The sequence below is a fragment of the Myxocyprinus asiaticus genome, chromosome 20 (assembly GCF_019703515.2).
Source record: "Myxocyprinus asiaticus isolate MX2 ecotype Aquarium Trade chromosome 20, UBuf_Myxa_2, whole genome shotgun sequence".
NCBI lineage: Eukaryota > Metazoa > Chordata > Actinopteri > Cypriniformes > Catostomidae > Myxocyprinus > Myxocyprinus asiaticus.
In genome coordinates, this window is record NC_059363.1 from 15,654,867 (window position 1) to 15,677,121 (window position 22,255).

At 37.0% G+C, this 22,255-nt stretch overlaps 1 protein-coding gene and 1 long non-coding RNA gene across 3 annotated transcripts; one reads left to right on the top strand and one right to left on the bottom strand.

Annotated features, from left to right (window-relative positions):
• Window positions 1-1,138: 1,138 nt before the first annotated feature.
• Window positions 1,139-3,541, bottom strand: LOC127411499 (uncharacterized). The gene is made up of 4 exons (XR_007892293.1): window positions 3,410-3,541; window positions 2,778-2,891; window positions 2,161-2,270; window positions 1,139-2,048 (listed from the first exon to the last, which is right to left on the bottom strand). It is a non-coding gene; the product is annotated as an uncharacterized LOC127411499 (long non-coding RNA).
• LOC127411498 (ectodysplasin-A receptor-associated adapter protein-like) lies at window positions 3,491-21,139 on the top strand. 2 transcript variants are annotated; one of them, XM_051647126.1, is made up of 6 exons: window positions 3,491-3,841; window positions 14,275-14,333; window positions 15,212-15,263; window positions 16,337-16,407; window positions 17,285-17,336; window positions 17,847-21,139. In XM_051647126.1, exons 1-6 carry the CDS (start codon window positions 3,775-3,777, stop codon window positions 18,221-18,223), a joined length of 678 nt encoding a protein of 225 aa, XP_051503086.1. In that variant the 5' UTR covers window positions 3,491-3,774; the 3' UTR covers window positions 18,224-21,139. The 2 variants fall into 2 exon arrangements, with proteins under 2 accessions (XP_051503086.1, XP_051503087.1); XM_051647127.1 differs by having other exon boundaries at window positions 3,493-3,841; window positions 15,212-15,254.
• The last annotated feature ends 1,116 nt before the right edge of the window (window positions 21,140-22,255 follow it).

The window sequence follows — 22,255 nt, forward strand, 5'->3', positions numbered from 1 at the left end:
ACTTAAGGTTCGTATCATTTTCTCTCAGTTATAAACATGTGTAGTGTCTTGTTAAATGTCGACAGCTGAAAATTGCCCATTTGTAGAGTGTCCTGATCATTAGCTTTATAGCTAACCTGGCTGACTGTATGAGTCTATTTTAACAAGTTTCTTGACTAAAACGCGTCAAACTTTACTCTTAAACGTTACATGGCAGATCCAAACAGACACCACTAGACACTACAAAAAGATTAGATGAATTTAGGAGCACAAACCATAAATGAATACCCTATAATTACACAGTGTACAAAATCTGCTATGCCAGTAATTTGGTTTCACATTATGTTAATGGTTTTAACAAAAGCAGTTGCAAGGTAATATTAGAATTTTACATTTTAGCACTTTTGTGTGAATGTTTTAGGAGGTACTATTACGGGGTCCCTTTCTAAAATACAGCCTTATGTTCTGACAGTGATAATTGACTCATTGGTTATTGCCATTTTTTTTTTTTTTTTTTTTTATAAAGAGGTTTCCCCTGTGTACTCCCCCTCCCTCCCTCAACTTTGAGCACTTAACTCACCTACTCAAACTCAGTGGTTCCAGCTCAAATACAGGACACCTTTTAAAATGTGTAATATTAGATTGTTTTTCTGTTTTGTTAGATTTCTTTTGTTACAATGAAATGAAAGTGCAAAACAAATTTGAAAAACTGTTACATTGTCTTTGGGTTGACTTCAAAATGAAAATTGTCATTTAATCACCCTCATGTTTTTTAAAACCTGTACCATTTAGTTTCTTCTGTAGAATGAGAAGACATTGTAAAATGTAGATGCTGCTAATGAAAGCGAGGCTGTCAGTCCCAATCATTATTCCTGACATCTCCTTTTGAGTTCCTCCCACAAAAGCCAGTCAGTCGTTTGGGTTTGGAACATGAATAAGAGTATAAATGACTCATTTGACAAAATATTTGTCATTTATTTGACAAATCTCATACGGAGTTCTTTCAAGGCATTTTGAGGTAAATAGGTTTTAAAGTGTGTCTGTTGTAATGGTTGCTGCCCCCAGAATAAATGTAAATAATTCAAATTAAATAACTGAACAAATAAATTCAGGCACCAGACAGGTTTAGGCCTGTCACCAAGTATAATTTAACCCTGGATAGCTCTAAGCCACCTGTTACACAATGTTAAAATGCACACAGTTGTTTGAACTCAAAGAATACACATACAAAAAAAAAAAAAGTTTCAATTCTCACTTGTGTATTATTTAAAAAGAACAAAGGCAAACAGATCTTACACAAATGCAAGGCAATACAAGAATGAGAGGGTGCTGTTAGGAAAGTACTTGGTTGTGGTTTGAGGCTTCAAGGACACAGAGGTAGAGTCACAACCAAAGGTATGGAGTAGGTCAGCAAACCTAGGTCATCACCTGGCACTTCAGAAACTTGTATCTAACTTAACTCTACTACAGAGCACTTCAGCAGGTCAGCAATCCTCTGCTACTCACGCTACTCTGTTTTAAACATTGAGTCAATGGTTAGATGGTTTGGTCCATTCTTTGTATCCAGGCAAAAAATGTTAAACACTAGTTAGTACCTTCTTGTAGTCCTCTTTGTTCTTTTCTCACTCCAATGGTGCTCCTGATATCACACGTACACTGGGCAAACTTTCTCCATGCACTAATTCTGTTCACCCCACACTTCTGTCTCACACACCTGGTGCACTCAAATGAGCAGCCGTTTTATACTCTCAGGTTTGGGATTGGCGGCGGATCCTTAAAGTGACAGGGCACATTTTCTCTCCACCACATTTTTTTTTATTTTTTTTTAACACTTTAAAGCAAGTCTGTTGGCTAAAAGTATGATTTGTTTGGTTACAAAGTACAGGTTGTCATGCATGTAACTACAACAGACAATAAATTTGAGTACATGTGTTTACACACACAAACACTGGAATTGAACATTACAACTGGAGGGCTTGCATTTTACTCGAGTTTGTTGTACATGAACATCCTCATTCTACATCATGGTGTACCAGTTGTCTGGGACGGATACTCAGGGTAAGAGCATTCTGCACAAATGATTGGAAAAATTACAGTTACACATTAAAAACATCCATTACTGTATAGAAAAGAACATGTTACACAAACAAGATTGGGCCATGGAGCTTTGTGATGTCTTACCACCAGTAGCACAAAAGTCCCACAACTGTTTCCATCTTTTTGTGATGTGGAGCCTTTTATTATTATTATTATTATTGTTGTCCTCCTGTATCTCACAGTCCATATACTTCCTGAGTAAATAAGTGAAACACATTGTTTTACAGGGTTATCATAATTATTTCTTGTTAACATTGGACGGGTCTGGCATAACACTAAGTGCTAAAAATATAAATCCTTTAAAATATTACTTCAATTAATTTTTTAATACATTAACATAATGTGAAACCAAATTATTGCCATAGCAGATCTTGTACACTGTGTAATATAGGGTATTAATTTATGGTTTGTGCTCCTAAGATCATCTAATATGATTATTATTTTATAAAGACACTATCCGTACTACTGATCTTTTGTAGTGTCTAGTAGTGTGTCTGTTTGGATCTGCCATGTAACATTGAGAGTAAAGGTTTTGACGACACATTTCAGTCAAGAAACTTAAAATTAAAGTAGCAGACTCATACAGTCAGCCAGGTTAGCTATAAAGCTAATGATCAGGACACTACAAATGGGTAATTTTCAGCTGTCGACATTTAACAAGACACTACACATGTTTATAACTGAGAGAAAATGATACGAACCTTAAGTCACAGTAGTCCTCTGATGGCGTCCGTTTCTTTAAAAGTTTGCGGCCTTGGAGCTTATCTGCATGTAATTGATTCCATGCTCATGAGAGCTGTGACTCTGGTCCCACCCTGATAGTAAAACAAAGTGTGATCGGTTGAAGATAGAATGTGCTACAATTGGTCCGAATAATGTGGCCATTATCTGATTGGCTTGAGGAGACGATGGGTGGAGTCTGTTTATTTGTAGACTTGTGTGCAGGCCTTGAGGCTAGATTTTTTTCAAAATTGATAAATGCCTGTAGCGATCCGCAAATGTACAGGAAGCGATCCACAAATAAATGCTGGACAGAGTTGTGTTTTTGAGTTAAAAAATATATTTGTAAAGATTTTTTTTATTTGCAAATCTCATTTTATTTATTTGTGAATGCACTTTATTTTTGTGAAACTCCTTACATATATTTATAAATCTCATTCTTTCGATTTGTGAATTCATTTAATTTTAGAGAAACACATTTATTTGCGGATCTCATTCAATTTATTTGTGAACCAACTGTCTATTTGTGAATCTCTTTTCATTTGTATGTTAATATGCAACAATTCTATCTCCATATCTGTTGATGACCTAATGTACGTTATTGTAGAGTTACCTTCACCCGCAGGGCCTAAAGTGTTGTTCTCTGTAATTCTTGCACATGTGCAGAGGTGAGAAAATCTTGTTACGGCATAAATGTTCGCGCATCTGCGTATGTAATTTCCTTGCGTGGGACAGATGCTCGGCGCGTTCCGTTTCTAGTTCTTTCCTCAAGCCACAGTAGTGCATGTGAATGCGTAAAGAAAACATTAATCCTACGTAAGCTGTTATTTTGATCTAGAGAAAGTTGGCTTTAGCTGTTTTGAAGATCTGCCAGGGCATCAGTTCTCCTAGAAGCGCACAGGTGAAGTCAAATAGAGACACTGGTTTCATACCCAATATTTCCAGCCATCGTGAACAGGACAACATCGATCTTCTCCTATGTTTGGAACGATCTTTGTAAACATGACGAGTTTGAAGGCGTTTGGTAAAAAAGCGGAGCCGTATGGTAAGTAAATCCACGAAGTCGTTTCATTGAATTCATTTTAGCTTTCTTTTCCGGGGTAAACGTGTGATGTATGTTTCAGTTTTGTTCCTGAAGTACAGAGTGCTTTGTACTAGGTTTTCAGTTTTACTAAATACCTCTGTTTATGAAAACGACCACAGGTGAATATTATTTGGTCAAATTTAAATTTTAAAGCGCAAAAACAAACCTTGTGTTGTGTTATTTTGTAAGTAGATATAGAGGCAACATAATGTGCTATCTAATTATTAATGCTCATTTATAGACTAACTGCAAATTACATTAAAGCCTTGTTTGTTCGCATGTATCAAGAGCAATTACACAGTCTGTGTCACACAGATCCAGGTGGACTTCCAATGGCTTTAGGCACTAGTTGTGACGTTGCATGAGGATGCATTGTTTTTGCTCTTATTTTATTTCAAAATACTCTTCTAATTAGTAAAGGTGACAGGATTTTTATTTAAGTATTTATGTGTGAGTTGCTTTTGTTAGTACATGGGTGGCCATACAGAAAAAGATTTGTTAAGAGGGATTTTGCCCTGCAGGATGTGGTTTACATTTTATCTCGTGTGCATCCTGAGCAAGCAGCTACATGTTCTCTGCATTCCCTTGCTGAGCAGAAACAGTCATGAATAGGTTTAGGCTGCACAGGTTTGTCTACAGTACTGAATGGGTCTAAATGTGGCAAATTGTTCTCTGTCCTTTCCTAAAGTTTTATCCAAAGATATTAGTTTTTCTGACTGCCTGGTCAATTGACAGGATTTCTATACATGTGGGCTATTAAGCACACACACACACACTGGTTTCAAATATAACCACATTACTTAACTATTTCCATGGAGACGTCTCACCTATGGCTACCAGCAAAACAGAAACTCTGCTAGAGCTTCAGAATTTCTTTTTACGTGAGAATTCTTGTTAAACGTTGATTTAGAAGAAAGATGTTAAAGATTCCATGCACAGTGCAACCAGACGTTAAGCTGCCTGCGGCTGAAGTGAGAATGTACTGATAACCAACTTTCCATTTGAACAAAATCTGTTTTTTCTAAATGATATGTGCATTTTGAGATATCTGCTGCTGTGAAGTGTATTTCTTTCCGTCCCTTTAGCAAGACTTTTAAATGGATAGTTCACCCAAAAATGAAAATTCTCTCTTCATTTACTCGCCCTCATTCCATCCCAGATGTGTATGACTTACTTTCTTTCTTCTGCAGAACACAATTTATGATTTTTTTAAAAGCATATTTTAGCTCAGCAGGTCCACACAATGCAAGTGAATGGGTGCCAAAATTGTAACACCCCAAAAAGCAAATAAAGGCATCATAAAAGTAATCCATACGACTCCAGTGTTTTAATCCATACAGACGTGATATTATAGGTGTGGATGAGAAACAGATCAATATTTAAATCCTTTTTTGTTAGAAATTCTTTTCCCTGTCTACATACTGCATAATTACTCATTAAATGCACCCTTTGCGATTCACAAAACTATTGTATGGCTTCAAGAGATTTTTGTTTCTTTCTGATTAACATTTGTTTTATTGATTCGTACATATAACAAAGAAAAACAAAACATATATACACTGAGTCAACATTTAACCCCCACTATTACCCTTCACCCTCCCCAATCATCAACCCCACCCTGACCCTCATCAAACATCCCTGTGGTCACATATAAATATACACAAACACACAAAAAAAATAATAATAATCATACACATTTAAAAAGAAACTTCTCTCTCCACAGCCCCTCCCCGAGAGTCCCCCAAAAACGCCAAATAACTGCCCCATTTCCCATCAAACAAATCCCAAATCCCCAGCCTTCTACATGACACCTCCTCAAAAGCTGCCACCCTCCCCACCTCCGCGCACCAGTACCGAAATGAGGGCACTCTAGCCGACTTCCATCCCCTTAAAATAATCTGTCTGCCTATCATAACACTGGTCAGGACACAATTTTATTGTTATACAGAGTTTATCTCCTATATTGATGACCGCCCCATCGCCGAAAATACAGACTCTGGCAAAAAATGAAATTTGAGTGCCCAATACATCACACATAAAACTCTGAACCTTCAACCAAAATTCTTGATCTTATCACCACCAAAAAACATGGGTTGTGTCTCCATCTTCTGATTGGCATTGCCAGCAGGTGGGTTTGTCTTTCAGACCAAGCCTATACAATCTAGTGGGGGTCCAATAGAATCTATGTAAAATCTTGAATTGCATAAGGCACACCCTTGCATCTCTAGATACAAACTTGGCGTTTTTTAGAATCCTAGCCCACACTCCCTCCTCAAATACCAAGTATAAATCTTTCTCCCATAATCTCTTGATGGAATTTAAAGCTCTGTCCCCAGACTCTGAATTAGCAGGGAGTAATACACTGATGCCTTATGATCTTTTCCAAAAGCAGTAATCACCACTCCCAGAGTATCTGCCACTTTATATGCTACTCCCAAAAATAGTACAAAGCAGGTGGCGCAGCTGTAAATACCTAAAGAACTGAGATCTGGGAATCCCAAAATGTTGAACCATAATTTCAAAGGATCTCAACACTCCACTCTCATATAGGCCACCGAGCGTATTAATCTTTCTCACAATCCACACTGACCAGCAGAAAGGGGACTTATTAATACATAAATTTGGGTTTATCCATATGCTCGAGGCAACATTTAAATAAATGTCCGAATTAAACACTCTGGACACTTTTGTCCACACCGAGTGCAAATGCGAGATAACGGGGTGTAATTTAACTTCTCCGAATAGTTTGATAGGCTTTGCAGTGGCGAAATAGGGGCAAGAACTTCCTGTTCAATACAAAACCAGGGAGGGGCTCTCTCAGGTGGAAGCGACCAGTGAGCCAAATGTCTGAGACCGAATGCATAATAATAAAACAAAATCTTGGTAGCTCTAGCCCACCTTTGTCAATCGGCCTATGTGACCTATTGAAATGTAATCTGGGACGCATACCATTCCAAATGAAGGACTTCGCTATGCTATCAAATTGCTTGAAATAAGAGAGGGGGACATCTACAGGGAGAGATTGTAGCAGATAGTTGAATTCTGGAATACAATTCATTTTAATAACATTAACCTTCCCAATCATAGATAAATGTAATGAAGCCCACCTGCCCACATCGCTCAAACCTTTTTATTAAGGGGTCAAAATGAACTCTAACTAAATCACACAAATTTGCTGGGAATAAAATGCCCAAATAGTTAATGCCCTGTTTGGGCCACTGGAAGGCATCTGGCTGAAAAGCCGTTACTGGGCAGTATGCTGTCAGAGCCAAAGCTTCGGATTTAGACCAATTAACTCTGTACCCTGAGAATTTAGAAAAGGAATTAATAATTCTGTGGAGGCAAGGCATAGATCTAGTGGGGTCAGAGACAAATAAAAAAAATATCATCTGCGTAAAGCAAAAGCTGCACCATACCTCCTGCCACCACCCTTGGTAAATCATCTTCCTTCTCACGGCTGCTAATGGTTCCAGGGCAAGACAGAACAATAATGGGGAAAGAGGGCAACCCTGCCGGGTGCCCCTATCCAGAGTAAAATAATCTGAAATTAATCCATTTGTTTGTATTGCCACTACCGGGTGTCTATAAAGTAACTTAATCCATCCAATAAAAGTATTCCCGAACCCATATATTTCCAAAATCTTAAAAAGATAATCCCATTCTACCATATCAAATACCTTTTTGGCATCAGGTGAGATGGCAGCGACCGGAGTCTGATCATTCACCTCTGACCACATGATATTGATGAAACGGATGTTGTCAGAAGAGCTGCGGCCACAAATAAACCCCACCTGATCTATATGTATAAGAGATGTCATAACTTTACTTAATCGGTTAGCCAACATTTTTGACAATATTTTTACATCTAGCTGGATCAGGGAAATTGGATGGTAACTCTTACGCTCTTTTGGATATTTGTTCTTTTTTAGAATCAGACTGATCCGGGCTTGTGTCATGGTTGGCGGAGCTTTCCATTCTTTAATGATTCCGTATAAACTTCAAACAAAAGTGGAGCCAGTTCCGTAGCATAAGATCTAAAAAATTCAGTGGCAAAGCCATCTGGCCTTGGAGCCTTGCCTGTAGGCAAGACCTTAATTACCTTGCCAAGCTCCTCCAAGGTTATCTCAGAACAGAATCAAGAGAATTTCTTTGCTCAGTCGTCAGTTTAGGGAGTTCTAATGGTTCCACAAAGTTTCTAATTAGTCATCAGTAGACAAAGCCATGGCACTATAGAGATCAAAATATAATTCTTTAAAAGCATTATTAATATCACACAGAGGATACTGACAACCAGTTGGTCTCCATATAAACACTGATTTCAGCCTTTAACCTTTGTTGGAATTCAGGATTATGCAAAAGGGATACATTAAAGCCCCAACTATATGATTTCTTTTTCTCCATATGTGATAACACCTCTAAACTCACCAGGGCGTGATCTGAGACTAAGATGTTTCCAAATGAGCAATCAACAACAGATGAAATGAGGGACTTAGATATAAAAAAAAAAATTAATTCTAGAATAAATCTTAGGGACTGATGAAAAAAATGTATAGTCCCTACCAGATGGGTTCAAAAGTCCCCAGATATCTGTAAGACCAAGATTTTTACACATCCTGTGAAGCGTCAGTGTTGCTCTAGGGAGCTTACACACTTTTGCTTCACTATGATCAAGGACAGAGTCCATCAATAGATTAAAGTCTCCTCCCAATATTATATCATGAGGGGTGCCAGCGGCTTGCAGCATCCCTTCAAGATTTATAAAAAAGCCCTGATCATCAGCGTTAGGTGCGTAAATATTAGCCAAAATTGACCTTTGCCCCTGAATTTCTGCTATAATGACTCTTCCTAATTTATCTTTAATCTGTTTGAGACATTTGAATTGTAGATGCTTACTTATCAGTGTAATGACTCCCCTTCTCTTACTTGAGCCAGTACTAAATAAAACATGTCCACCATATATCTTCCCAAATTTTCCAGCTTCCTGCGGGGAAAGATGCGTTTCTTGAAGAAACACTATATCATATTTCTTTGCATTTAAGAAGAGAAATAACCTTCCTTCTTTTCATGGGGTGCCCCAACCCATTCACATTCCATGTGGAGAGAGACAATCCACTCATATTAACATTTGACATTAAAAATTTATTGTGTGTCAAAAATGAAATTATAAAGACCACATTCCAACATTAGTGTAACAATCAAACCCCAAACTTCCTCCCGAACCAAACAAACAGAAAAAAGAAAAATGTGTGCATTAACCACGCACACGACAGCGTAAATGTTGTCCATCCCTCTAAACTCAAACAGTTCATGTACGCCTACGAGAGCCCCCGCGACAACTTTGCCATCGGATTGCTCAAGTCCAGTGTTTCTATGCAAATTTTGTGAGACAGAATTATCCAGTTGAAGATGATCCATAAAACAAACTCCAGCCAATAGGCGGAATAAACACAAAGAATGTGTAGATTCGTCCACATAACTGTCCCGAAGGTGTGTTCCTCCACAAAACAAGCTCCAGCCACTAGCGGAACCAGTGAGGAAAAAAAAAAAAGCCATTCAGTTTCCTCGGTCAGTCAAACAAATGTTCAGTGAGCCGGCACATTCGACTGCTACATGAGTGCAACAAATGACCCTGTCACTCCAATGTCCTGCAAGAAGTACTCCACAAAACAAACTCCAACCAATAGGAGGCATAAGCACAAAGAACGTGCAGATTCATCCACAACACTGTCCCGAAGGTGTGCCACTACTACACAAAATAACTCCAGCCGCTAGGTGGAACTAGCACAAAAAGAAACAAAAAAGGCACTCGGTTTCCTTGGGCGGTCAAGTGAATGTTCAGTGAGTTGGTCCACTTGGCTGCAACGTGAGTACCACAAAATAACTTACTCAGTCCATTGACTTTATGAAGGACATCGCTTGCTGGGGACATGAAAATATTTTTCTATTATATCATCTATTCTCAATTTGGCTGGGAACATCAGTGCAAAAGCGACCTTCCATTAATGTAAGAGTTTCTTGCATTCCTTGAATCAATCACATTTCTGTCTTGTCGAATTTGCAAAGTCTGGGAACAAGAAAATGCTGTGGTTCTTCCAAGAAAGCCTTCCTTTACTCCTCGCCTTGCGTAACACGAGATCTTTATCAGATGATCTCAGAAATTTGGCCAGAATTAATCAGGGCCTGTCTCCCTCAGCGGTTCACCAAGCCGGAAGTCCAGCGTATGGCCTGTTATGTCGAGCAGACTCGGGAAGAGCCCATCCAGGAATTTCACCATATCCCGACCTTGTTCGTACTCAGGAATTCCAACAATTCGTATATTATTCCGCCGGTTACGGTTCTCCAAGTCCTCCAATTTCTCCCAGATGCGCTCCAAATCCACCTTGGACGCTAGTGGATTAGCAGCTAATTCCCTCTCCGATGACTCCAGATAATCGATCTGTTTCTCGACTTTCCCCACTCCTGTAACCACCTCAGTGGCAGTGATCGATTGACGTATTACAGCAAGACCCTCCAAGTCAGCAACAACAAAAAGAAAAGCATATTTTGTTAACGTTAGCTTATTTTGAAACTGCTCTTGGTAACATTTGTGAATAAAACAAAATATACATTTTACGTATGTGTCATACTTTTTATTTTTTAACTTACTTTAATTTACGAGTAATCAGTTTCTCATTTTTTGTGGAATAGAGTACTTGACTAGAAAATTCTTAAAAAAGAGAAAAAAGTACGAGAACTTTAACAGAAACTGTTACTTTAAAATCCAGTAGAGAAGCATTTGTTTTCTCTCGAGCATGAGTAGCGTTCATGTAACTTGGCTAAAGCATTTCTTCCAGTAACCGTTCAGAACAGACATGTTTTTGTGCTAAAAAAGCAAAGTGCACCACAACAAATAGAGCAGAAGCAGTGTCTCGAGACGCGTTTTTATCAGTTGAAGAAGTTCTTTTTAATTGACACAGCAGCACTCCTGTGAGAGATGCTAAAAACAGTGAACATGACGCAGTTGTCAAAAGACATCCATCTATTAAATTATTGAACGGTTGCAAAAAACACGTTCCGTTTGAACAGCCTCTTGTTCACATGACACAGCACTAGCTGAAGTTTCTCAAAATTACCTCTCAAAAAGACAGCCTTTTGATTCAGTTGATTTGGAGGTAAAGTTCCACTGTATCCAACGCTGTTTGTTCTCTGGGTTCAGAAATATCCTGATACTGTTTTACTGTGTGAAACCGCTCCAAAAGATTTGATGAGAGCACTTTGAACAAAATATACTAGATCACGAATCGATTCAGACCGTAACTGATCAAAATAATTATTCATTCACAAATTGAGCATCGCTAGTTTTTTTTAAATAGCCAACAGAAATACGGGACACACTTCATGATTGATGAAATATACTGAGAGTAAATATTCTAAGTGTTGTAGGAGAGCTTATGATACGCACAGTGCGTACAGCCATACAACTGCAGGCGCCACTGCATGGAGAAAAAGCATGGTTTAAGTTGCACATTAAAGTCCACATCCTGAGAAGTGAGATGATCACTCTCTTAGTCATTAGCGCATTAATGAAGAGCATTTTCCAATGCTCCGGCATTGTATGTTATTGTGTGTCAAAGCCATTGCTGTCAATCTCCAGTATGACATTAAAGAAAAAAAATGCACCATTTAAAGTAGTCCTTATGACCTGTGCATTATACTCAAAATCTCTTGAAGCAGAGTCACGTGACGCCATGCGAGGTTCAGACGTGTGAACGGCGAGCTCTGTGCACTTTGCTAGTTTTAATACTTTTTATGTCATAAACCAGTGAGATTCAACACACCCTGATCCTTTACTGTTCTAGGAAGACAGTAAGTCAAAGAATTAAAATTCCTCGGGCTCTGGAGACATTAAAAGACACTTATGTGCTCAAGCTGATGCCGCTGAGCAGCAGGCCGCAAGCCCGGGAGCCGATTTGGCCGGAGAAGTGAGGGAAATTCGGCGAGAATGGTCGAACATGTCGGCAATGCTGACGAAGGTGGAAAATAAAAATTAACAATATGCATTTAATAAAAAAAAAGAAGAAGCTTATAAACCAATATTGATGCCATTAGGGTAATGCGCATATATAAACTCTAATTAATATTTTTTTTTTAGAAAATGCGCTCTGTTGGTGTTCAGAGATTTAACGTATATACGCGTATACTGGTCTGATAAGCTTCAGAGTTTCTCATACCACTTCGCCTTTTCTTTCCACCATAAAAGCAGATCCTTGTCCATTGGTAGGCATGACTCCAGCAAGAACTGAATACCAATACAGTATAATTTAATAAGAATCAAAATGTTAAAAGTATTGTCACAATTGACGTTACATTTGTCCAAAGACATCATAATTCCTTCTATCTTCCAACATCTCAACGACATATGTCCACAGCGCACCCCAGTGGACTCAATTCTAACTGTCCGATTTGGTGAGAGATTCAGAGGGAAAGTACTGTATAATCATGCTGACTGCTTGCAAGTGCGCAAAGGGAAGTCAGTTTGCATTATTCAAGTAGTGTTTTTAATAGCTGACTCGCTCGTGCAGAACCATTACTCACTTAGTCGATTACTCGTGCACATCCCTAGTTAAACAGTGTAGACAATTTCAAATTTAATCTAAAAGCCCCCCAAAGGTTCCCCATGAATGTATGCTCTTCTTAAGTTGTTTATAATGTAATGATTATAATGTAACACAGTGAAGCAAGATGACTGGATACATGCAGTTCTAACAACTGTAGCACACATTTATATCTGCTAGGTGAACAAAATTTATGCCAACAAATTGTAAGTTTGAGAGGTAAAGCTCTAAAAGTGACTATAGATCGTTCCAATTATAATGAATGAAGCTGCGTAAATCATTTACTATTACATTTAGCAGACGTTTTTATCAAAAGCAACATACAAATGAGGAACATAAGCAATTTGTAACACAAACGTCAACAGTATCTGCAGTATTGAACTGTTAAGTTCTCAGAGTAGCTGGAGTAGAAGCTAGTGCAGAAGAAAGAGACAAGACTTTTTATAATTTAACCTTACTTTATCCGCATGTCATGCAGACAGCTTCATTGTACGGCTTCACTAATTATAATAGGAGCTATCCAATATTCACAATCTTTCTGCTGAGGAAATAATTGTGAACATCTAAACTGCGATAAAATTGAATTGCTTCTCTTGCGTAGATGTTCAGTATGAACAATACATCTGGATAAGTCACTTCAAATAAACGTTTGATGTTCTTTGAGAAAATGTTCATTTAGAGCCTTATTTAAAGGATCAGGTAATGATACCGGAAATGCTTCCGGGCCAGTAGCATCCTAATTCCTTTGTTATTGTTTACATCCTTGAAATTGTCTTTAACTTCTAAAGAAAAGATTAAAGAAACTGTTTATTATTCGCATATTTCTACATATTATTTTTATGTTTAAGAAAGTATATTGCATTGTTCACTGAGGCTGTAGATTATAATTTAAAAACAAAGTGTCTTCAATTTAACTCAAATGCAAGTCACGTAAAATGTACCTCTGCAAGCTGCTTGCAATTTTAGGTTTCAACCACAGGTGCCGCTAGAGAGCCCAAGGTTCCTTAGTGCAACTTTTATGTAGGATATGGGCAGAGATCTTGTATACTGAGATAAAAACCTCAGTGCTTTTACTTGTATGTTGTTATGATAGTAAGTCACTGTTTGTGGAAAAAAAAAAAAGTTGCACATTACAGCTTTATTCACAAATGTTTTGAATGGGGCACCATCACCTGTACCATGAAAGGTGTGCCACCAAATGAGAGATTTCACCCTTTCCAAACCAATATTGATTCAGTTTTACAGTACTGGTACTGAATCCACCATCAAAGTACTTTATCGGTGGAGGCCAGATCTGCTGATTTAAGAGAGCACAAGTAAACAGAGGCAGGCTCAACTCCATTTCTTTTTGCTATGTGTCATTTCCTTAATTGTCATACGGCTTCTGGGGAGTTGTATTTGTGAACTGCTCATATTTTGTATAAAGTGCCTTTATTAACAGAAAAAGTAATTTTTGCTACTGAAAAGCTAATAACAGCTGCTATTTATCTTGTAACCTTGGACTTCCAAACTCATCAATAAGTCCAGGGCCCAGGATAACGTAAACATTATACATACTGTGTGTGTGTGTGTGTGTGTGTGTGTGTGTGTGTGTGTGTATATATATATATATATATATATATATATATATATATATATTCACAAAAGTATTCACAAAACTTTTGGTGCTAGATCAAAAAACGGGCATTTCAGTGCTTCTCGGTTTGATTCAGTCTAACATTTATTTGCACAAGTCAACACGATGTAGTGTTTTTCCTCATGATTTCTACTATACTGTTTCACTTGTGTTGTCTTTTGCAGGGAGACTGTCCTCTGAACCAGTGGAGGACACAGACCCCAGCAGTTTTGTTACAGAGATGGTATGGTGTTTTTATCTTTCCAAAACAAACAGCTAATTATTTTTTATTTTTTTTTTTGGATTTTCTCCCCTTTTTCTCCCAATTTGGAATGACCAATTCCCAATGTGCTTTTAAGTCGTCCTGGTCACGTAGTGATTCGCCTCAGTCCGGGTGGCGGAGGACGAATCCCAGTTGCCTCCGCGTCTGAGACACATCTTATCACGTGGCTTGTTGTGCGCGTTGCCACGGAGACATAACGCGTGTGGAGGCTTCACGCCACCCACCGCGGCAACCACGCCCAACTCACCACGTGCCCCACCGAGAACGAACCACATTATAGCGATCAAACAGCCCCAAACGGCTAATTATTATTATTTTCACTCATAACCAAAGGTTTTGGATGAATAACGTTAGGGTAATACCCTGTGACAAATCAGGTGACTCATAGTATGTGTTTTTGGTTTTGCTTTGTTATGACACACTACATGAGTTGTAAACATTGTTGCCTTTTAATATTGTGATCAAACATCACAGAAGATGTAGGTTAGACATGATTTTCATACATGATATGAAAATAGATATGAAGCTTTCTTATTATATCTTGTGGAAAGGGGAGCAGGCTTTGAAACACACACTCTTACATTGTTATGTGAAGTCTTCCACTAATTCTCAGGGTTTGTTCTAGCATGTTCTGTGCTCATTTATCCACACATCTGAAAGTTTAATTTCACTCCTTTGCCATACCGTACACCCCATCTCTCTTCAAATCTGTCCCTACATGCAGAAAAAGGAACAAAGGTGTATTGTTTTCCTTTAAGATTTCTGAAGTCTTGTCTTTCAAGTTTGAACTTTGCTATGGTTGTCTTCACTGATGTCTCTTCTGTCTGCTTTTGTTTCAGTCTCTGGGGTCAAACTACCCTGTTCAGGTCACTAATTCACAAGGTATTAGAGGTATTTTATTGTTTATTTACATTGTTGCTGTTTATATTGGTAGTGATGGATGTCTAAAGTGTTTGTTGTGGTTTTCTGATATACTGATGTGCTATTAGTTTATAAGACTTGTAGAACTGTTCTGTTATGATGTCAATTTATAGGCCAACCCAGAAGGCTAAATTGCCATGGGTTCCCTGTGGAAAGTGCAATGGGCTTTTAGAGTAGCAGTTTCTGAATTATAAGTAAAGTTAACATTACATAAAGAGACTTTCCCGTTTTGTTCTATAACATAAATTGTGCACAGTCACACCTTAAATGTGAATTTTGAAACCATTTTGTTTTTAAAAGATGCTAACAATTTGCTGCATAATGACTACTGCATGATGGATTGAAATAAGATTGAGATCGCCATATGGCCTTGCACGGTTACTAAACTGCAAAAGGCTTTATTCTGCAGTGACCACTTCAGTCAGGGCTGTTAAAGTGAAAATAAAAAGTCATTTAATCCTTCATTTGCAACCATAAAATATGGCTGGTTAAAAAATGTTTTTTTAGAAATGGAGTGCACCTCATATGAGGTGGATAAACAATGCAGTTTCCAAAAAAAAAAAAAAAAACATTATAGCTTAGTCAAATATATTCCTAAATTAACAATTTAAAAGGGGTTTTGTTCCTTTGCTTAAAATTGTATTTTTCCATAGTATGGTTGACATTTCTGTGGCATGGCGTTATTCTAAAAACCCATTGGAAATTCCCAAAAAAAAAACACATTGACTCAAATGCAAATTCTCTTTTGGGTTTTAACAAATTAATCATCTCTTTTAATTAGTTCAGTTATGCTATTCATATTTCTAGAAATTAGTTTTTGAGAAGTTGGGAATAAGGTCTGTTTACTTTGCACTGAATGTTTATTTTCTGTCTGCATAGTATTTAATCAGTGCTGATGATCTCAGTTTACATATTGAGAAGGGTGACCTTTTGGCCAGCCTCCACATTTTCTGTATAATAGTATTCAAAAGCATGGCAGCATAAAGTGTTCATAAAAGATAAGCAAGTGTCTCCATAGAAATGTGACACCTGATTCTTTTCAGATCCTGTGACACTGCAGCTCAGCTCTGTTCCCCCTGGTTACTTGACTCCACCGGCAGACAGGATACAACAGGTGAGTCATCAAGTGACCTTTTAGTCATCTGAGAACATTTATTTCTTTGCATCTTCAGTGAGACTGAGAAATGAAATGGACATCATTTGCTGATGTCACATACCTATTTCCAACAACACGCATATTTATAGATACAAACCACATGCTGTATGTTCTACCGATTCTTGAGCAGTTGTGAAATGTGGGGTGTGTAGGATATATGTGGTTTTGAAATAATTTTATTCCACTCCTCAGGGCAGATATGTTATTCCCCTTAAAGCATTTGACAAGTTAGATCCCGCTGCATTTTCATCAGGGGCGTGGATTCACTTTTACTGTCCCAATAACTTTATTTAATGTGTTTATAAGTGTATAACTCGTTTAACTTCAACAAAAAAAGTAGAATAAAAATGTAAACTTATTATAAGTAAAGAACAACAGAGACTTCGGAAAAACTTTAAAATGAGGTTACATTTGTTAACATTAGTTAACATGAACTAACAATGAACAATACTTTTACAGCATTTATTAATCTTAGTTAATGTTGATTACAGCACATACTATCACATTTTTAAAATCAAAAGTTGTATTTGTTAACATTAGTTAATGCACTGTGAACTAACATGAACTAACAATGAACAGCTGTATTCTCATGAACTAACATTAACAAAGATTAATAAATACTGTAAAAAATCAAATACAAAATAGTTTGTTGTTAGTTCATGATACCTTTGCATTTACTAATGTTAACAAATGTAACCTTATTATAAAGTGCTACTGAGACTTTTTTACTAATAAAGCATGTTAATGCTTTTTTGTGCATTGTTGCATATGTTGAATGTGTTGAACATTTTCATGAATAATACATGACCTTAGACATCTTTCCTTTATCACCTAGCCTGTAGAAAATGATGGGAGCAAATTTATTCCATCAGCTACTGTTTCATCAGGTATGTGTCATTGACCTCAGAGCCAATTGTAAAACACTACCATAACTACAGTACAGAGTTGTCATCACATATTGGACACAGTGCTATAGGCATGCATCAGTATGGAAATTTTGGCTATTACTGATGACCAATATGCAAAATATTTTTGTTACAGACAATAAACTATATCGTGGTTACTTTTTTTTTTTTTACAGGATTCACACTAATGTTTAAATTTAGAATTGTACTATTTCAAATGAAATTGGTGTTCAGAAAATTATTAGGTACAGCAAGCAATATGATACCTGATTCCTGTCATAATAGAAATGTATATTGTCTGAATTGGCTTCCAGTATTAGTCTAATCAGTATGATCATGAATTTATTGTGCATCCCTAATATTTTACAGAAAGTTAATATATGTGAAATGTTTGCCTGTGCCTCTGTTTGGTGTTAATATACACATTAATTTTGGAAAATTGCAGACATTATCTGTTGTCATAATGTTTGCTTTTATTTTCCAACCCTTTAGACTTCAGCAAAGACCACACATCCTGTAAGGAGTGCTTGTGTTCCGCCCCTCCTCCCAAAATCAGCGACTTGATGAACGATGAAGACCTTCTGTACACCCTGAGGCTGAAGCTGGACCCGACTCACTGCACTGTAAAAAACTGGAAGAACTTTGCGAGTCGCTGGGGGATGAGTTACGATGAGCTTACGCTTTTAGAGCAGCGCACACATGGATCCACCTACCACAGCCCCACTCAAGAGTTCCTACTGCGCTACAACCAGAAACCTGTTAAGGAGCTCACCGAACTCTGCCAGCTTTACCAGCGCATCGACGTTCTAAGATTGCTCCAGAGATGGATGGAAAACGACTGGCCTTCGCGCTGGCAGAATGCCCATTAACTAGGGCTCAGTGAGAACAATAACTAGACTTCAGCGCAGCAAAGTTTTTTTAGAATCTGAAATTAATGACTTCAGGGATGGACGGCAAGTCAGAACACACACTACTAAGCAGTGGTGGTGTCTGGATATTGTTTACACTGTTGTAAATGGTTGTAAGACCTTCACTGACTCATCAGTTATATTGGTTGCATCAACTCATTTCATCACTCCAGATTTCAGTATTTTTTGTGATGTCACATCCTTGAAACGCAGGTAATATCTATGTGGTTGGAAGGGGTGACAAACAAATATAGCAGTGGCATGCCCGCACTGGAAAGACCACATACATCTGGAAATTCTTTGTTGGTCATAATGGACATGTATGGCATTTAATTTATATTTGCTGTAAATACATGTAGTCATTTCATCTTTACTTGTGGTGTCACAGTGATTGTTAGGGTTGCCTCTTGAAGTGTTATAAGTCCTTAAATGAGTCATTGCACTCAAGATCCAAATTAGTTTTGAGACAGTTTCACCGTTAGTGTTGCCTGCCCTTCTATAATGACCTGTGAATAAATCTCAAGGCAGCGGTTGGTGTCGTGTCTGGAAAGGATTCTCAATACTGAATGGTTGATAATCAGGACATTTCAGTGCTAAATGAATTTCATCATTTTGTGACATTTCCTCTAAGTTTCTCATTGTAACAAATCCTAAAATATATGATATCCCAAGGTAAAAGCAGATTAGAGGTAGTTTTATAAGATGTGACTGATTTTTCTTGGACTTTGCTTGGATTGTTCATCATTTCCCTGACGGTATTAGTGCATTGTCATTTTGAAGTCGATTGTCAGTCAAATGTACAAAATCAGTTCCCCCAGGATCCCATTTTAAGCAAAGCAACATAAGACAACAGAGTTAATAGGGTATAAAAATGTATGTTGGATTTAGACTCTTGGCATTGATTTGATTTAAATATAGTCTTATAGGTATAGGGTACAGGAAGATCTGTGCAGGAAACCTGATTACTGAAACAGAGTACCTTAAATTCATGAAATTTTTTTTGTAAATTAGTAAATGCAACATTTTATGTAAGAATGGTTTTTACAAAAGATTTAATTCTGCTTGTGTTTCATGAATGTGGCCCATTGTGTGTTATGGGTTCTTGAAGGGGCCAGTTAAACATTAAGATTTCCACATTTTGGAAAACATAAAAGGGCTCCATTTTCTCGAGTGCGCAAAGCGCAGTGCTACGTGCAGTGACTGTGTGCTACGTCTTATCCCAATTTTGTGAGAGCGCAAATTCAAAGTGGAATTTCCGTGCCAGCACAAAGTGCAGGTGGGTGGGAGTGTTTATTCTATCTGTGGGTGTATTGTATGTTAATGAAGTGGTGCAAAGCGCAATTTGCTATTTTCCTGAGAGATAGATCATTGCGCTAAGACATTTCAAAAGTAGTTCTGTTTTCAGACTACACACTTCCCTCATTTGCAGTTTCCACCAGCTGGTGGTAATAAAGTTAATGTACAAACTCTTAAAATATAGTGGAACATCAAATTATGTCCGTGACGAGTTGTAGTCGTCTTGTGAAACAAAAATGAGATTTGTGTTAAACTATCTATAGGTCATGGTTTATGTTTTAATTATCATCATTATTGTTTATATTCACAATTGATCTAATTATAATAACTATAATTATGATCCCATTTTTATTTATATTTTACCACCTGTTGTCATAGAGTGATTTTTAAGTCACACATTTTTGTGGTGCTAGTGGAGAGAATAAAATGTTTGGATTTGGTATATTATTATTTATTTTATTTTTTTTACATTTTGTTAATTTGATTTAGATTTTAAATGGAGCCTAGTTTGAATTTAGAAAATTTTAGTTTGATTTTTTTTGTTTCATTAAATGAATTTAATTTTTTTAAATCAAAATCAACTGGTAGAAGTGCGTGCCGATACAATCACTGTTAATACTAGCCATGATTTGTGTGTCAGTAGATGAAAATTAATAATAATACTTACATTACTTGCATTCCCTATAATTTAATTACATCCAAATCCTGACGAGAATAACATTTTCTAAGCATATAAAATGAGCGTGTCTATTTTATTCTAATTCATTGAATACAGTCCGTTTACACTACAAACTTCTTATGAATGTGCTGTCTTTGTTTATATCGCTGGTGCTTAATAGGGAATGGACTATAGGCTATAATAGGATGCAGATGGTGCAATAACTGGAGAAGAACCTCAGAATTAAATTGCATTTGACCCAGCCCAATAGCGCTTTGTGCGTGCGATTTCACCAAACCCACTTGTTCCTAAACTTAGCACATACTTGCATGAAAATACCAAAGCTTCATGGCCATGCCCACTGACTTTGCACTTATGGCATAGTGCTGCGCTTAGCATTAACGCTCTTAAAATAGGGCCCATAATGTCATATATAATGTAAAACTTTGTATCCATACATTAAATTACCCATTGCCCTGCTCACTGAGCACTTACATTTACTATCATGTTTGGTTTGAATGGCACTTATACTTTTTTTTTATTTTTTATAAAGATTCAGCATGGGTATCTCTAGTGTCTTTAAGAAAGGAGCAGTAAACATGCTGTATAACTGCACAGAACATTGGATCTGGAACTTGATCTGACTTTCTTAAATAGTACAACTCTGATAGTATCAAAATGTAGGGAGTTGGTGGTCAAAGTTCCACATATATGAAGTTTAAACATTTGTGGTCGAATGCCATGTAAAAGTGTAGGTAGTAAGTACCTCTTCTGAGCTTTTTTAAAAAGCTAAAGTTTTTAGTATGTTTGGTGTTCTGCTGTATTTTACCCAGCTTTTGGTTCCCTGTGTCTTAAAATTACAGAAAGTCATATTGTTTATGAATTGTGGGCTCTCTCTGTTTAAAAATAAAACTTTACACGCAGACTATTTGAATATTTGTTTTAAATATCTGTATTTTTTCATTAACAGTAGGCCATGCACTTTCTGACATTTGTATTGTTAGACAATAGTAGAAGACTAAGTGAAAACTAATAGATGTTTTACTGCTTTACATTGCATTTTTCATGATTATCTTGAAAACAACATAACAATGTGACAACAACTTTAGAATTAATTACCCATTGCCTTATTCATATCATAAGCTTTATTAAAATATGAAATTAGTGCCTCTGAAAATATGTAACAGATGACATAAGCTTCATTACAACATTGAAACCAAAGACAAGCACATGATAAACATGATATTTAATAGACGTAAAATGTGGACATCATCGCAATTCCTTTCATTTTACCCATTTGCAATACTGATGGATATATACACTGTATATATGTAAAAAATATATAAATATATTTAATGGAAAGGAGTGTGAACAAAAGAATGTATATTAGATATTCATACATGTAAACAGTGGAATTATAGTCAGAAAAACAGGCATATTTCCTTCATGTTAATGTTAATATTTTGAGAAGACAATACAATCATTACACTTTATTCATAACTTCATCCATACAAAAATAATCTCTTTCATATTCTGTAATGCTTCTTTATCAGTACTCCACTCATTCTTTAGTTAAAGCTGTATTTTTACATATTAATTTACATGTGCATTAATTATATGAAGATGGAGGTGCAATTGTTAATAGCAATCTAACAAGATTGGTGTTAGGCTCCACATTAGGTTTCACATTAGGACATCAATCTGTTGGCAAACCAAGCATGTTGTTCAAGCTGAGGGGAATCTTGGCATTTTCATCATCCTCCTTGCTAGTAGAATCCACCACCGGATAGTCCTTATCAGCATCAGACTTTGTCATTTTAAATTTTTCTCTATTCACTTTTGTAGGACTGCCTGAATCTGAAGATATGCCAAAATCGGTGTTTGTGTTACGTGCATTGGACAACCTCAGCCTTTCCAGGATGTCTACAGCGGATGTCTGTTTATTCACACCAGCAGATGGAGAAGTTTTCAAATTTGCCTTGACTGATGGGCCAGAGACAATCGTGTCTATAAGATCGGTACTGAGGTCAACTGGTACA

Excerpts from the sequence above, each read along its gene's own strand:
- LOC127411498 (XM_051647126.1), top strand. The coding sequence starts at position 3,775 with ATGTTTGGAACGATCTTTGTAAACATGACGAGTTTGAAGGCGTTTGGT. Across the intron at positions 15,264-16,336 it reads TAATTCACAAGGTATTAGAG|ATCCTGTGACACTGCAGCTC; the intron begins GTATTTTATTGT and ends GATTCTTTTCAG. Across the intron at positions 16,408-17,284 it reads CGGCAGACAGGATACAACAG|CCTGTAGAAAATGATGGGAG; the intron begins GTGAGTCATCAA and ends TTTATCACCTAG.